Genomic DNA, 17,553 nt, shown 5'->3' with positions numbered 1-17,553 from the left:
CACTGGGGTAACTTAACTACATTTGCACTACTGGAAACACAGAGATTAACTCAGCACTACTTGTGACTTAAGGAGTTCAAAGTTTGGAGACCGGAAACCAACATGCTTAGTACATAATTTCAGTATACTACAAATAATTGTTATAGTTTATAAATCTGTTTTAGGACTATAGGAGAATCACCTAACTCTATACAGCCAATGATGAAGGCACTGAAAAGCATAGCTGGCTTTCATAATTTTTATGATAGAGGATATAACTATGAAAAAGTAGCAAGGAATAATATGTAGTATAGTATGGCCAGATCAAAATTTGATGAGAGATGTAGATAAGTAAAGCCAGAAAGGCAGGTCATTGATCCTACATGTCTTACTTTCATTATCTTAGAGAAAATAAGGAATAGCTGGAAGTTTTCATGTTGGGTTATGAAATATGCACATTGGGATTTTAAAAATGGCAGCAAGCTATATGTCTGTCTGGAGGGATATTAAAGTGGAAGCCGAGAAGCTAGTGAAGCAATTACTAGAAGAGGACTGAGAATATACAGAATGCCTAATCTTAAGCATTCCCAGTGTTAGGGTGACTAGAGAAAATTGAGTGATTTCTGATTGAATCAATAGAAATTAATGACAGAGTGCCTTCCTGGGGTGGGATTAAAAACAAGTTAGGAATTACCATAGTTTCTGTTTTAAGTTCCCACATGGGCACGAGGATCATTAACAGAAATGAGAATCAATGAAAAAGGAGTAGATTCGGGATGGAAAGAGAAAATTCACGTTTGGGCTGAATGTTCAGGTAACAACTGAAGGTGTGGGCATGGATGAGATCATTTAGAGAGAATATAGCATTAAGAGAGGGTCAAATATAGATTCTCAGAGAAACCTGACACTTAATAGGCAGGAAGGAGAAAGAGTAGCTTTTTAAATAGAAAAATACCACATGCATATAAATACCACATGTATAGCTATAAACTCAGGTAAAAAGGACCAGCATTTGTTTATTTTTACAAATAAAATCATGCTTCTCTGTGATTTCCCATATTTTGAAATGGCTAATGTTTGTAATTACTTAGGACAGGAGTAAAATTAGATGAAATTGGACAAGACTGAAAAAGTCAGAATGTCATTGTAGACATTCTGTCTACTAAGAGTCCTATAAGGACAAGCCAATATGGTCAAATATATCAAATATTATTGGAATAATCCATAGATTCTTCAAAGGGAAACAAGTAATAGAAAAGCAGCAACAATTTTCTTTAGCTAAAACCAATACATCCAACTGTAAAACCTCTAGAATGCCACAGTGGTTACCTAAAAATTCTGTTTTAAACCAAACTTTCAAAGAGAAAACACTCATTGGCCAGAGTCAAAGAAATCTAACATTTTAAGTATGATAACCAGGTATATTCAATTTTGATATCCATAGAAATCCTAAGGAATGTTAACATGTTGATTTTGTAATATTAGCCCAAATTTAAAACAGTAGATCAGAAGAATCTATCTACTAACAGGAAAATAACAATAACAATTCTTAATATCTTGCATATAAAAATATCCTTTAATGTCTAATATCATTTTGTAAACAAATACCTAACTGTTGAAGGGCTTATATTTTATGGCAGCAGGATAAAAAAATATTTATTGGCAATGAAGTAATCTCCAATTATGGAAGAAAAGGTATATTTATATTTATTTTGAATTCTATCATTATATAGGAAAAATCCAACTCTCTCAGGTTCTGGATTCCAATTCCAAATCCCTTAAGTGTAAATTATAGACTGTTATAAGAAAAACAATATAGCCCTTCTAAAAATGTACCGGAATCAAAGATTAACTTACAAACATCCTCTTTTTAGTTAAGCAAAAAGATGCTAATGAATTATGCTCTAAGCAAGTATTTCTCACTCTAACAACAGGATATCTATTTTTAGCTGCAGGTTTGGCTTAAAGTGAACAGCTTTTACCCTATGATAAACTGCAGTATATACTGTAGGATATTTTCTCAAAAAACATTTATGGAAATGTTTTAAAAAAAAGTAATATTATAAAAACAAAAAAAGGAAACTAATGATCACAAACGTACTTTTGTAACAAATTATTTCCCCCAAAAAAGTATCTCTGAAAAATTTTAACAAAGCCTCCAAAACCAAAATGCACATATTTATTTCATTATTAAATCTTTATTTCTCAGTGAACTATAGTTAAAAGCAACCAATAAATCAACAAAATTCTGGCAGCATCTTATTCAAGATTAATATTTTTTAAACATTATCAAAAAGCTAACAAAAATTAATATTAGAATGATAAACCAATAAAATGGAAAGTTCAATGATCTTCAGGATCAGATACTAAAAAGAAATTCTTCTCTTATCATGGTGGGTCTTTTACTCACTAATTTGTAACATAGTAACAACAGTATTTAATGAATACAATAAATCAATCCATAAAGAAAATTAGAAACTGATTATTGGTATTGACTATTAATAGTTGTTTTACTTGTTCACAGTTCTCAATGGATTTTAAAAGCAAATTACTATAATTCCAAAATGCAAAAGCATCAACAGAAAATGTAATTCACTGTGGCCCTGGCTTTACAATTTCCCCCTTAGAAAATATTTTTTCCTCATAGTTAAATATTTAAAAAATATATATAAATATATATAGCTGCAGAGGCTCAGAGAGCATACTTACCACTCATGATGAAAACCAACCTTTCCAAAACATATTGCTCAAAACAACAATCCAACAGCAAAGGGAGTTATGCTAATCTCTAGAGGTAGAAGAACCGATGGTGTAAACACATACACTGGAACATGCAGCACACAGAAAATGAAAATAGCTTTCTTTTGTTTAAAAAAGAAAACCCCCTAGAAGCAAAGCATAACTGCCCAGCATGAGATATCAGTAGTAAACATCAGATTAATGCCAAAGATGTCTATAACTAGATTTAATTTCTTTCAAGCTGGTTATCCTAGCCTCTTTCATATACCACTAGAAAAACTCAAAATGGCAGGGAGAAAATGTTCAAACCAGGATGTATAAGATGTTCTCAATTATATCAGCATGAGTTGTTACCACGGCAACATTAGACCAGCATTATCGGTTCACTTGTAACCAAGGAGTAGCTTTTCTAAAGCTTTAATCAAGCAAGACAAATAAAATATCTTTTTATTTTAGAGCCACATGATTTAAAAATTACCACGTTTCTTAAATTTAAGCACTTATCTACCCTTTTTACATCTTTCAAAGCTATAAAAAAATTGCTGTTTTCTTCCAATACTCACACAATCCCATGTTGAACCTGGCAAGGAACAAACAGCAGAATGATTGCACCTAAACGTCTTTCAATTACACCAGCTCTTACTGCTAGCTGTGGACCTCACTGATATTAAAATGCTGTGTGCTGTTGCTAGTGACTATTGGCGATGAATCTTATTGCCCAGATCGCTGATAGCTTTCATTTTTCATGAGCCAGAAAGCTATACTGCAGCACAAATGTTAACCATTTAAACATTCTGTATTATGGAAGAAACAAAATACAACACTATATTTCTTCATTTATAAAGCAGAATCATAAAATAATTTACTATAAACTTCTGTTAAATTTAGCATTACAAACAGTGTCAGATGCCACTTACGTGGTTTTCAAAAAAGGATAATATACACAAGTTACTAGAGATCACTGTTGAAGTGTAAAATTCTTTACATCAAAAAGGATGAAGATGACAGATTGTACAGCAAGGTGGGCAGACAGGATAACATGGTGAACAGACTGTTCTGATTCCCAGAGACCTAAATTTTGTACCAAAATGGTACAAAGGATAGAATGGTACCTTGTTAAGTGGAACTTCAGCAAGTGAACTTGCCATTTTAAAAGCTGCTAGGTGAGACAGGACTTCTGGTGATGGGGGAATGAAGAAGTCAGCAAATCTTTTCTCTAAGAAACAGCTAAGAAGCTGAACAAAATTGTCAAAAACAACAACTTTATGGCTCTGGAAATCTAGCAATCACAAATAATAAATTGAGAAGCATGTATTCATGAGAAACAGCTAAGCTTTGTATAAGAACAGTGGGAGTCTGTGGTGGTCTTGCTTGGTGCTGCTCCTGTTCCCTCAATAGCTTAGTCAGGGGAGTATTTCTCTCAGGTGGGGCTGGCCATGACAACCAGCAGCTTTGCTGCCAGAGAGGGCTGACGTGATATACAGAGGAGGCCAAAAAAATTCCACATATGATGCTGTCAATAAAAAAAGCAAACTCTAGGAAATTAATAGGGAAAGTGTCCAGCTTTGCTAGTCTAAAGTTGTGGCCTTGGTAGGGGTGAGCAGCAGACAGTAGCCTAGCAAAAAATTTAACACAGAAAATGGAAATGAGAGAATCAAGGAGGATGTAAATAAGCTCTTCACATACCCTGGCTAGCTAGGAAGCTATTCCAAGAGGACCCTACAGAAAGTTAAAGCTGGTACAGACTTGAAAACTGCCTGAACATGAATGTGCCCCTCACTCCACTAATAACTCCATCAGCACAGATTTCTTTATTTTTTATTTTATTTTTTAATTTTTTTAATTTTTATTTATTTATGATAGTCACACACACAGAGAGAGAGAGGCAGAGACATAGGCAGAGGGAGAAGCAGGCTCCATGCACCGGGAGCCCGATGTGGGATTCGATCCCGGGTATCCAAGATCGCGCCCTTGGCCAAAGGCAGGCGCTAAACTGCTGCGCCACCCGGGGATCCCCACAGATTTCTTTAAACCTCTGATCAACGAATAACCATCAAGTTATACAGACACAGAGTAATCCCTAGCAGAGAAATCAGCAGCCAGACACCATGGGGGACAGACCATATATTAAGGCCAAAAAGTAATTAAAAATAAATAAAAATAACCAGGAAATAAAAAAATAATCAGAATCCAGAAATGCTAAAAAATATCATTTTTTAAAAATCGATTTTTTGACAAAAAATTATATAATCCATAATGAAAGAAAAAGCAGTCAATAGAAAATGTCTCTGAATAGGTCAAGATATAGGATTTAGCAGACAAAAGACTTTAAAACAGCTATTATAAATATATCAAAGAATAAAAGGAAATGTTTAAAGAATTAAAGGAAAATGTAATGGCAATGATATAATAATGTTTCAGTACATAAAGAGAAACTATTTACAACATAAAAATTATAGACTTTCAAAGTACAATAAACAAAATTTACATAGGCCCAACAGAAGATCTGAGGAGGGCAAAGTATGAATCAATGAATATGAAGATAGATCAATACAAATATCCATACTGAAAAATACAGAGAACAAGAGGTAGAAAAAATAAATGAACAAAACCTCACAAATCTGTAGGACAGCAAAGGTTTTAACATACATGGAATAGAAATCCTAGAAGGTGAGGAGAAAGACAAAGGGCAAAGAAAAAATATTCAAAGAAATAAAGGTTGAAAATCCAATTGGATGGAAAACACTACCCCACAGATCCAGAAGTTCAAATAATACCAACTACAATAAACACAAAGAGATCCATACCTAGACACATCATACTCAAGTTTTTGAAAGAGAAAATCTTAAAAGCAGGAGAAAAATAACTAATCATGTACAAGGAAAGAGCAATAGGATCCATGATGAGTTCTTATCAGAAATAGGTTAGAAGGCAATGGAATGATATATTCAGAGAGTGCTAAAAGAAAAAAGAAACAAACCTGTTAACAAAAATTTTCTATCCAAAACCTTATTCTCCAAAAACAAAGGTAGATAGACATTCCCAAATAAACAACAGCTGAGAATGTTTGTTGCAAGCAGAAATACTTAATGATGCCCTTCAGGATGAAAGGAAATGACATTAGAAAATACTCAAATTGACAGGAAGAAATGAAGAATACCGGAAATGGTAAAAATAAAAGACTTCACAAATGCATACTTTTCTGTCTTCTCTTAATTTCTTAAAAGGACTTAAATTGTATGAAATTGCATTGCTGGGTTTACAGAAAGATACACGTAATATATATGAAAATAATAGAGTTGGAGAAGAAATTGAGCTATTTTGGATCAAAATAACTACATTTTACTAGAATTAAGTCAGTACTATCTTGAAGTAGACTGTGATAAGGTAAAATGTACATTATAACTCCTAAATCATTAAGAAAATATATTTTAAAAATTTAGTTAAAAAACAAAGAGGAATTAAAATGGGACCTAACAAATATTTAACACTAAAGATATAAAAGAGAAACACAACAAAAAATATAAGACATATAGAAAACAAATAGCATAACGGAAGATATAAATCCAACCATAACAATTATTACTCATTGAATGTGAATGGAATAAAGACACATCGAAAGGAAGAAATTATCAGACTGGATTAAAAAAAGCAAGGTCCGGGATCCCTGAGTGGCGCAGCAGTTTAGCACCTGCCTTTGGCCCAGGGCGCGATCCTGGAGACCCGGGATCGAATCCCACGTCCAGCTCCCAGTGCATGGAGCCTGCTTCTCCCTCTGCCTGTGTCTCTGCCTCTCTCTCTCTCTCTGTGTGACTATCATTTAAAAAAATTAAAAAAAAAAGCAAGGTCCAACTATATGCCATCTACAAAAGCCAGATTTAAAGCTATAAATAGGTTGAAAGTAAAAGAAAAAGATATACCATGCAAATAGTAACCATAAAACAGTGGAGTATCTAAATCAGTATCAGACAAAAAGGAATTTAAGAGAAAAAAAATAGTATTTATGACAAAAAAAGACACTTCATAATAATAAAAGGGCCAATACATCTGAGAGATTAAATAATTATAAGTGTATATGCACTTAACAAGACAGCCCCCCGGGATCCCTGGGTGGCGTAGCGGTTTGGCGCCTGCCTTTGGCCCAGGGCGCGATCCTGGAGACCCGGGATCGAATCCCATGTCAGGCTCCCGGTGCATGGAGCCTGCTTCTCCCTCTGCCTGTGTCTCTGCCTCTCTCTCTCTCTCTCTCTCTCTATCATGAATAAATAAATTAAAAAAAAAAAAAAGACAGCCCCCAACATACTAAAACAAAAAATAAAGAATTGAAAGGAAAACTAGATAATTCAACAATTATAGTTGAAGACTTCAATATTCCCCCTCTCAATAATTCATGAAAAAACTAGACAAATACTCAGCAAATATAGAGAAAATTTGAATAATACCATTAAAATTTGACATTTATAAAACACAGCACCTACCATTATCAAAATATGTAGTGTTTTCAAGCACACATGGAAATTCCCATATTAAGCATATGCTAAATAATCTATTAATCTGAAAGGACTAAAAATCATTCAAAACATGTTCTCTGATCACAGCAGTATTAAATTAAAAATCAACAACAAAAAATCTGGAAATCCCCAAATATTTGGATTTAAATCACAAAGAAATCGAAAGGGCAATTAGAAAATGTTTTGAACTGAATATAGAAACACCTATAAGAAATCAACATTTGGGATCCCTGGGTGGCGCAGCGGTTTGGCGCCTGCCTTTGGCCCAGGGCGCGATCCTGGAGACCTGGGACCGAATCCCACGTCGGGCCCCCTGTGCATGGAGCCTGCTTATCCCTCTGCCTATGTCTCTGCCTCTCTCTCTCTCTGTGTGACTATCATAAATAAATAAAAATTTAAAAAAAATCAACATTTATGAAATGTAGATAAAGCAGAGCTTAGAGGGAAATTTGTAGATTTAAACACCTATATTAGAAAAGAAGAAAGGTCTCAAAGGGTATTTTAAGCTTCCACCTTAAGAAACTCAACAAAGAAGATCACATTAAACCAAAACCAAACAGCAGATCAGAGCAAAATTCAATGAAACAGAAAACAGAAAAACAACAGAAGAAATGAATAACCAAAAATTTTACTGATAAACCATAAGCTAGACTGATGGAACATTAAAACTCACAAAAACATAACAAAACAAAATAAAATAGAGAAGATACTAATTGCCCATATCAAAAATGAAAAGACAACATCATCACTGACACTAGAGAAATTTTAAAAATTATAAGGGAATACTATAAAACTTTATTTTGATTATATAACTTAGATGAACTGGACAAATTCATATTAGGACACAAGTTACTGAAACTAACTCAAGAAGAAATAGAAAATCTGAAAAGATCTATGAACAAATTAAAGTGTTGAATTAGTAATAAAATTTTTTCCCACAAAGCACATGTCCATATGGTTTCATTGGAGGATTCTGTGAAACATCCAAAGATATAATACCAATCCTACATAAACTTTTACAGAATATAGAGCAGGATGTGACACTTTCCAATTTATCTTATAATGTCCAATACCAAAGCAAGACAAAACTGGACAAAGATTAAAAGAAAATTACAGGGTAGCCCAAGTGGCTCCACAGTTTAGCAGCACATTCAGCCCAGGGCCTGATCCTGGAGACCCAAGATCAAGTCCCACGTCAGGTTCCCTGCATGGAGCCTGCTTCTCCCTCTGTCTGTGTCTCTGCCTCTCTCTCTCTCTCTCTCTTTCTCTCTCATGAATAATTAAAATCTTAAAAGAAAATACAGACTAATATCCACTACAATGCAAATATCCTTTTTGAATTATTAATAAACCTAATCCAGCAGTATATTAAAAGGATTATATACCATGACCATGTAGGATTTATCCCAGGATGGTTCAGCATTGAAAACCAATTAATGAAATATACTTTATTAATAAAAGACAAAACTATTTAATAATGTGAATAAATAAGGAAGCAGCATTCCATAAAATTCAACACCTGTCAAAAGCTTTCAACAAACTAGGACTAGGAGGGAACTTCATCAAGCTGATAAAGGGCATGTGTGTGTGGGGGTATGCTATAGCTTATTATATCATATATAATGGTGAAAGATGGAGGGTTTTCCCCCTAAGACTGGGAATAAGGCAAGGATGTCTGCACTCACCACTTCTATGCAATTTTGTATTAGAAGTTCTAGCCAGTGCAATAAGGTAAGAAAAAAGGCATATAGGTTGATAAGAAAGAAAGCTATCTTTATTTGCAGATGACTTGATTCTATTTGTAGAAAATTCTAAGGAATCTACAAAGAAATTACTAGAACTAATAAATGAGTTTATTAACATCATAGGATGTAAGATTAATATACAAAAATCAATAACATTTTAATATACTAGGGACAAACAATCCAAACATAAAAGAAACCACTCCATTCACAACGGTATTAACAGAAATATTTAAAAATCAATTTTAATAAGACTTCCTCACTAAAAAATAGAAAATACCGCATAGAAATTAAAGAACATCTATCTATAAAATGGAGAAATATTTCATCTGCATGGATCATAACATTCAATATTGTTAAAATAGCAATTCTTTACAAATTAATCTATAGATTGAGAAAATCCCAGACTTTTTCTTTTTTTTAAGAAACTGATAGCTGATGCTAAAACCTGGATTTAAAAAGTGCAGTAAAGGGCACCTGAGTGGCTCAGTTGGTTAAGCATCTGCCTTCAGCTCAGGTCATGATCCCAGGGTTCTGGGATTGAGTTCCGCATCAGGGTCCCTGCTCAGCGGGGAGCCTCCTTCTCTCTCTCCTCCCCACTCATGATCTCTCTCACTATCTCTGTCTCTCTCTCTCAAATAAAATCTTTAAAAAAACTGTATAACCTTATGAAGGGGGAAAAAAAAACTTCACTCTGTACCTCACCTCATATACAAAACAACTGAAAAAAGGGATTTTTAGATGAAAGCTGAGAAATACCATGAGGATCAAACAAAATGTAATTGTGAGCTACATTTGAGTTACAGACAACCAGTTTGCTATCCCTGGACAAGATGTTCAGGAGAAAACGGCTGATTTTGGTACACTGTGGGGGAAGGGCTAAAGATAATCTTGTCAAACATTCAACCTGCCATGGAAGTCAGGGTCAGGAGGCATGTAAGTATAAATTAAGGAAACTAAATCCTGTGAATATCCCTTGGATAAGCATAACACTGAAAAGGATAATCATTCTCCTATTAAGAACCACTAAGGTCTCCGCAATAATCAGTGTCATCACATCAAGAGCAAGGATACATCCATCAGATTCTTTGGGACCAGGATTAAACCATGAAACCATGTAGCAATGGCAAAAATCAATCGAAGCTAAAAATGAGACCATTAGCTTGTATACTAATCAAAATACTTATCTCTTTCCTCATTTACACTTTGAAAGGAAGATTAGCCTCTCTGTAATGAGTAAACTTCAAAAGTTTAGCAATATGTGAAGGGGGCTGGAAGGAGACACAAAGAAAAGAGCTACTTACTTAGCAGTCCTGTTAATATGAACAGAAGAGTGCAAGTGATTAATCTGAATATTTAAAAGATGAAACATTACTTGTATCCTAGTGGGCCATACTGATTATACAACTAGTGAAAAACAGAGTTAAAAACAGCCATTATTTTAGGACTTTGCAAGTAATATTCAATCCTTCAGAGAATATATCACTCCATTTTCAATCTATTAGATCTTTTTGGATGGCATCTTATTTCCAAAGTTCTCTTTCTAGCCTGTTGGTCTTCTTGGTCCTCATAATATACATGTTGTCTCAGGATCTAACAGGAAACCTAAGATACAGACCTTTGCTATAGAAGCCAGAGACCTGTTTTTCCAACACAAATTTAGAAAAATTTCACAAAATAGGTACCAAAAGCATGAGCTTTGGAGCCAGACTGCCTAGGTTCAAATTTCTTCCTTTAGATATGTTACCTTGAAGAAATTACTGTCCCTTAATGTGCTTTAGTAGATTATAGTCTGTTGATTACCAAGGAATATCTAATGATAATGCTCTATTCAGTAACTAAAACATATCTCTCAGACCATTTGCTATTAATAATTGACCAATTTTGAAAAGTGGAAAATTTTTATAAACACTAATAATAAAGGAGAAAATAAAGCATGTTTGATGTGCCAGAAAATTACACTAGGGAATCTGAATGTCTTCTCTGAATATTGAAGCAAATTTAACTCCAAAAGGATATATTACTTGTATATCTGGGGTGCAATTAATTTAATACAAAAGCCTTAAAACAGTCATAACGGTTTTCTAAATTTTCCTATAAAATATTAAAATAATGCATTCAAAGATTTAGCTACAAAGATGTTTATCACAGTGTTTTTAAATATAATAGCAAAAATTAAAAGCAATCTAGATGGTCAGTGTTCAGTTGAATAAATTGTGATGCATCCTTACAACTGAATGCAAAATAAGCCATCTAAAAAGATACTGTGGAACATGTTGAGCAAAAATGTTATGGAATATTGTATACTAAAAGATCCAAATTTAGGGGCTGGTGGAAATTTATTTATGCAAAAAACAGACTATATATACAAAAGATGATAGCAGTGGTTATCTTTTGGTGGGATTGTGTGATTTTTAAAATATTTTTCTCTGTTTTTTTCTAAGGTTTGCAAATTTTCCCCAATGAAGATACGTTATTTGGTAATCAAGTTAAAATAGTCCTAGGGAAAAAGTGCTTCTCTAACTTTGACATACATATGAATCAGCTAGGTAATTCTGTTAAAATGCAGATTCTGACTCAGTTTTGATAGGGCCTGAGAGTCTTCTTTTCTAACAGGCTTCGCAGTGATGCTAGTGCTATTGGATTGGGAACAGATTTTGAGTAGCACATTACCTAGAATATATACTTAATCTTCCTTCTCTAACGATGTAGTATGGCTATTCTTGTAAAACACAAGCAAATAAAAGCTACTCTTTATGTTATTACACTTGATATACTATTTGGGATTACTAAATAGCCCATGGAAACATTTTCTAATTTTAAATTATTTAATATCCCAATTGGTTGAATATAAGGTCTGCTGATTATTCAAATTCTTATAAGCAACCACGATAAAAATACATAGATAACACTGAAGAGTTTATTGCCTCTGGAATGTGGTATTTTCTAGGTTTCAGGTCAGCATTTTACTGATTTTGGTTAATGACCACAGGCCTTTGAAATAAATTGCAAAGATCATAATAGAACAAATTAGAGAAAGCTTGTTAGTTTAAGACCATAGTGATATTTAATGGAAATCTAATAAAAAAAAAAAACTCAGTGTTTATTGAGAACTGTGCTGGCAATAACAAAAATAAATGGAAAAATTTATGCCCGCTAGCAGTTCAAAGCCAAATAGCGGAGGTAGGTAACTTAAGGACTAATGTAATATAACTTTAAATCTATAAAATAAACCATAACTGAAGTGGACATAAGATGATAGGAGAATACAGGAAGCAATTATGAATTCTAATTGAATGAAAAACAGTAAAAGAATGCTTTGGTGATTTTGTTAGAGATAATATTTGAACAGAGTCTGAAAATACGAGCAGATCTCACCACTGGTAGAGGTAAGGAAAAGGAATCCCAGGTAGAAGAACCATCTTAAATTAGCACTATTATTGTAAAGGGAATCCAGTGTCTGACTAGATTTGCCATGGTCATGTAGTGACCAAAAGTCTTAGTTGTAATTACCTGCCCAGCTCAAATAGAAAATGTATAGTATCTAAAAAACCTCTCCTTTCAGTTGAATAAGCAAGTTAACTTTTATTATGCTTGTTAAAATTAAAATTCTTTAGGGTGCTTTTAACAAAGATTACATATATATTATGTTCCACTTTTAAAAACTGCATTAGCCCCGACTATTATAGTTCAAAATTCTGAATATATAATAGATTTCAAAAATCAGATCCACAGACTACCTTTGTAGACAGTATCTTACTATGTCTTTTTTTTTGTTTGTTTTTTTACGGGCGGGGGAGAGTAGTCTGAATTGGGTTCCGGAGCCCCACGGCCCGATGCCCGGCCTGCTCGGGTGCCCCGGCCCAGCCACTGAACTCACCGTGCCGGCCGTGAGTCTATTCCAAGCCCCGGGGAGGGGGCATCCGCCGCGCGCGCGGCCTCTCCTGCCCCAAGGCCCTCGCCGGGGCCCGCTCTCTGGGAACTCACCCCCCCCCCCCCGCGCGCGGGGAGGGCCCTGCTAGGGCCGCCGCTGGCCCGAGTCTCAGACCTTCCCAGGGGCCGGGAGAGTGACGCGCACTCCGCGCGTGGCCCCACCGCTGGGCTTCCCGCCGCCCTTCTTACTATGTCTTTTAAGTAAATCCTAAATTTTCATATTTTCACATACTGTGTTATTTATTTTCTTATAATAAATATCTTTTCCTCCTTTTGAGTCTCTAGGCTCAATTCATTCTTTATATTCTTGAAGGTCTCATCTCCCCTTAATGTTAATTTCTTCTTACACTAAGTTCCCATAGTAACATTACATATTTTTAAGTAACCATATCATTATACCTTAAATATTATGTTCTTCATGTCTGCTCTTCCTACTCTTGTTTTTGAGGTTAAGTACTAGATCTTATTTTTTCCCAGAGCTCATTTATAGACAATGATACAGTAAATTTTCAAAAAGCATTTACCAAATGAATAAAAATTGATTACCTCCAAGAAGCTTATAGAATAGCTGCTGATGGAAAATGTAGATAGAAGGATAATGTGGAAGGTCTTCTAGCTTAGAAGTTACAATGGCATAGATTCAGTGGCCTAAGAAATAAACATGAAAGGGGTACCTGGGTGGCTCAGTCACTTAAGCGTCTGACTCTTGAATTCATAGCTTGATCTCAAGGTCATGAGATTGAACCCAGCATTGAGCTCCACGCTCAGTATGGAGTCTGCTTGAGATTCTATCTCTTTCACTCTCTCTCTCTCCCTGTCCCTCCCTATCCCTCTCTAAAATAAATGAATAAATCTCTAAGAAAAAAAAAAAGAAATAAACATGAAAGTGAGTGGTCTTAAAGATTGTATGAGCTTCGGAAAGGCAAAACTGGCAGATAAAGTAATCTGATAAAACACATTATCTATCTGATTCTATTTGAAGAAATCCATATACAAAATCACTTATTTGTTTAATATGATATTTAAATCTAAGATTCACTCATATGGATTTATATTGACCAGAAAACTAGCCTGTCAATTCATGGGAAAGGAGAATAGAAAAGTGTTTGAAGGTATTCACCTATTCAATCCTTAAAATGTTGTTATTAGATATTCATTAAGTGTATAAAGTCCAATATTTAAAACATGAAAACTTCAATCCAGTTCAGCATTATAAATTGGATATACTATTTATGATCAAAGGACGATTTAAAAGCTAACCATAACACATTTGCTACAAAGAGAATTCAATGAATGTCAATACTCCCATTCATTCTAAGAACAAAAAGCAGAATTTCTCCATGTTTTTCTTTTGAACTTCATGTACTTATATGTGGATGGAATCAACTGTTACTCCCATTCATTCTAAGTAAGAACAAAAAGCAGAATTCCTCCATGTTTTTCTTTTGAACTTCATGTACTTATATGTGGATGGAATCAACTGTTAAATATTTATGTTATCAAACAGGAATTCCTGTTACTTAGTAGTAAAAGACAAAACACAGTTAAGGCACCTGGAAACTACTATGTGGCTTTTATTCTGTATTTCTTCCTATATTTACTGTCATTAGAGAATAAATTTTGATTAAAACTTGATACATTTCATAAATGCCTAAATTGGCAATTAATTCTTACTCAATAGTTCACAAATCTAATTTTTAGAGTATTATATGTATTTTTCTGTGCTTAGTTGACTTCTTAAAATAGCACTTTTGGAACAAGCATACTCAGTGTTTATTATCAGGAGATAGTACATTCCTTTTTCTTGTCAAACAAGTCATACAAGTAGAATGCTTTAAGTAGCTTTGAAGAATGTGGTTTTCAGAAAAACTGCATATAGTCAAAACTCCTGCAACTCAATCTGTAAATGAGAATTTGTGTTTTCACCACAAAAATAAACCCTGGAATTCTGAAATGATAAGATTCCCGTTTCTGTTTATCAGTGTTTTTTCTCTTCTCTAGCAACACATTCCATAGTAGAAAACTAAAGCTTGTGTTTACTATACTCATCATTATGTATATAAAATTATAGTGTCTATTCTGATATTTTGAGGATATGAAAGAGAAGAGGGTAGAAGAATACTTGATTAATGAACATTCAGTTACTCTAAGTATTTCTTGTATTATGCCTATTTTTGCAGGGCTACAAGTCCTGCACCTAATTTTACTTGTGTTACAATTCTACTATTTATACTATTTTGTGACCTCACAATAAAGAAAAATGTTAACAGCATTTTATCAAGTTTGTTTTTTTCTAAAATAAATCATGCTCATGATGTTATCTTCGATTCTAGGTTTTAAAGTGTGTTTCAAAAACCATCACAGGCCCCATACATTTAAAAAATGGTGACAGTATAGTTCAAATGTAACTTTTAATTACTACAAGCCTGTGATATTCATTCATTTGAGATACACTTACTAAACAAACACCCACTATTTGGAGCAGTAGGTACTAGTGAAACAGAAACTAATTCAGTACTGTCCTCATTCTTCATTGAATGCTTAATTAAAAGATCTTCAAATTGCATGAAAAAGATTTCCAAAGGGACCTAGGAGAATGTAATTCAACAGAATAGGACAAGTCGAATGAATAACAAACTTTTGTTGTATGTTTAATTTTAATAATGTAGTATTATTGCCAATATTTAACAGTTCATTTATTTGAAGATAATTGAGATTCCTCACCTATCAACCTGCTAAACAGTAAGGATTAATTATAAACAATCAAAATCTGTAAGTAAGAAAAACTTTAATATATAGGTTCTTTACTGTCTCCTTTAAACAGCTCAAAGAAGATAAACAAATTCTGATGCAGTAAATAAATAATTCAAATAAGCTTCTATAGAACCATGAAGGAGTAAAGTTTGTAAACCATTCTTGGCTTATCTATTTAAACTTAGTTTTAAACTGCTATGGAATATATAAACAGAAAAAGGCAAAATCTAGTGCTATTTGATTATCAAACTCACCAAAAAGGGCAAAGGTACCAAGGGTAATTCTATTGTTCCTTTAATCACAACGACAAAAGTACCTTGGGGAGGGTCCAAGGTGAGATGTGGAATGGAGGCACTGGTATTGTTTATGTGTGAAATTTATCTATTAAGTGCATGTCACCAAAAATGGTTACATATCACTATTTTAGCAAAGCAGCAAGTCCAAACATTTTAACATGCCTGGAAAGAATGTGATGTATGCATAAACAACTTTTTCCTCTTCTAACTGGAATTATAAATAACATAAAATTATAAAAGTTTTTGATATTTATAATGTCATAAATATAAGATTTCACATAGAATAGTTATACCATCATAATAGAAATCCTGCTTGTAAAACTGAAGTAACTTTTACACAGGCATTTAAAAATAAATAATGGTAAACAGAACTTTAATTATAAATTCAAGAGTCTTCTCTTTTAAATCTTAAGGCTTATAAAATCCAAAATTAAAAAAAAAAACTAAAAAATAATTCTAAAATTTAGGCTTTTCACTTTTATAGAAGAACAAAAACAAACAAAAAACAGTAACATACACTAGAAATAAAGAATTCTATAGAAAATTTCCTACTGATATGTGACTAATGTTCACATATAAAACAAAACAATGAACTACACAATTCAACTTATAATCAAGTTTCTGTGGAATTTTACAACTTCATCCTGCAAAATGTCCTTGTGCAAATCATATAAGACAAACACTGTTCTTTATGTTTGATTCTAAAACTCCAATTAGTATTTTAGCTTCTAGTCAAAATGTATCATTAAAAAAAAAAAACTTACTTGATCTGTCCCATAAAGCAGTATGTTCAGAGAAATGAAGGCTGTCATTTTCCAGAGTTGTTTTCTGATCATGTGAAGTACCTTTAGAATGTCTATGAAATAATCGGCTAGCAAAACCTTCCAATTTCTGAAGAGCAGTTGTACCTGTATACTGGTTACAGGATAGTTCTTTATAAGCTGCCATTCATGTGCATTTACACTTTACTTAAAGTAACTGAAAATATTTCCAGAAGGAGCTCAACAAGTTCTTACACAGAAGCTAAGAGCTATGCATTTGTCAAACTTCCTGTTTGCAGGGTATTCAAACCACTACTGCTGTTCTGTTTCCTGTTAATATAAAACAGTACATTACTGAGCCTTTCTTAGCAAACTCTTCATCTCAGCTAGAGATGGGGATTTTAAAGACTTGCAATATCAGCCTAAAAGGTTTTATGCTTATGAGTGTTTAATATTAATATATAGGCTAATGAGAACATTAAAGATAAGACTTTATATATACATAGACTAAAAAAAAACTTTCTAAAAAAGAAAACTAGTTAAACATGTATTACAACCTTATGCAAACAATTCAAGGCCAAGCCACTCTCCAAATATAATATTTTAAAAAGGCTGTGTTTTTTTGCAGATTAACTGACATACAGATTTTGTGAATCCTATTAAGCAGTTAACTTTTCATTGAAAATTTGTATAAAATAGATATTAAAGTTCTCACAAAAAAAACTTTATAACATGTTTTAACTAAGAAAAATCTGAACTAGCACTTAAAAAAAGAACTGAATGTTGCTAACTCATTGACTTAAGACGAATATATACAGGAACTACAAAAATGTGAGTA

General features: G+C 33.4%; 1 protein-coding gene across 2 annotated transcripts in view; it reads right to left on the bottom strand.

Moving 5' to 3' along the window:
* The window catches only part of PRKACB (protein kinase cAMP-activated catalytic subunit beta), a 113,534-nt gene that overhangs the window by 45,670 nt on the left and 50,311 nt on the right, over positions 1-17,553 (bottom strand). Inside the window, exon 1 of one of the 2 annotated variants that reach the window (XM_055340808.1) lies at positions 16,719-17,044. The exons of the other annotated variant lie outside the window; for it this stretch is intronic. Within the exon in view, the coding sequence (XP_055196783.1) occupies positions 16,719-16,902 (184 nt within the window). The 5' untranslated portion in view covers positions 16,903-17,044. Of the gene's footprint in view, positions 1-16,718; positions 17,045-17,553 lie in introns of those variants that run through there. 2 annotated transcript variants of the gene reach the window in all.

Source organism: Nyctereutes procyonoides, unplaced genomic scaffold (assembly GCF_905146905.1).
Source record: "Nyctereutes procyonoides isolate TBG_1078 unplaced genomic scaffold, NYPRO_anot_genome, whole genome shotgun sequence".
NCBI lineage: Eukaryota > Metazoa > Chordata > Mammalia > Carnivora > Canidae > Nyctereutes > Nyctereutes procyonoides.
This window is presented reverse-complemented; position numbering and strand designations above follow the sequence as displayed.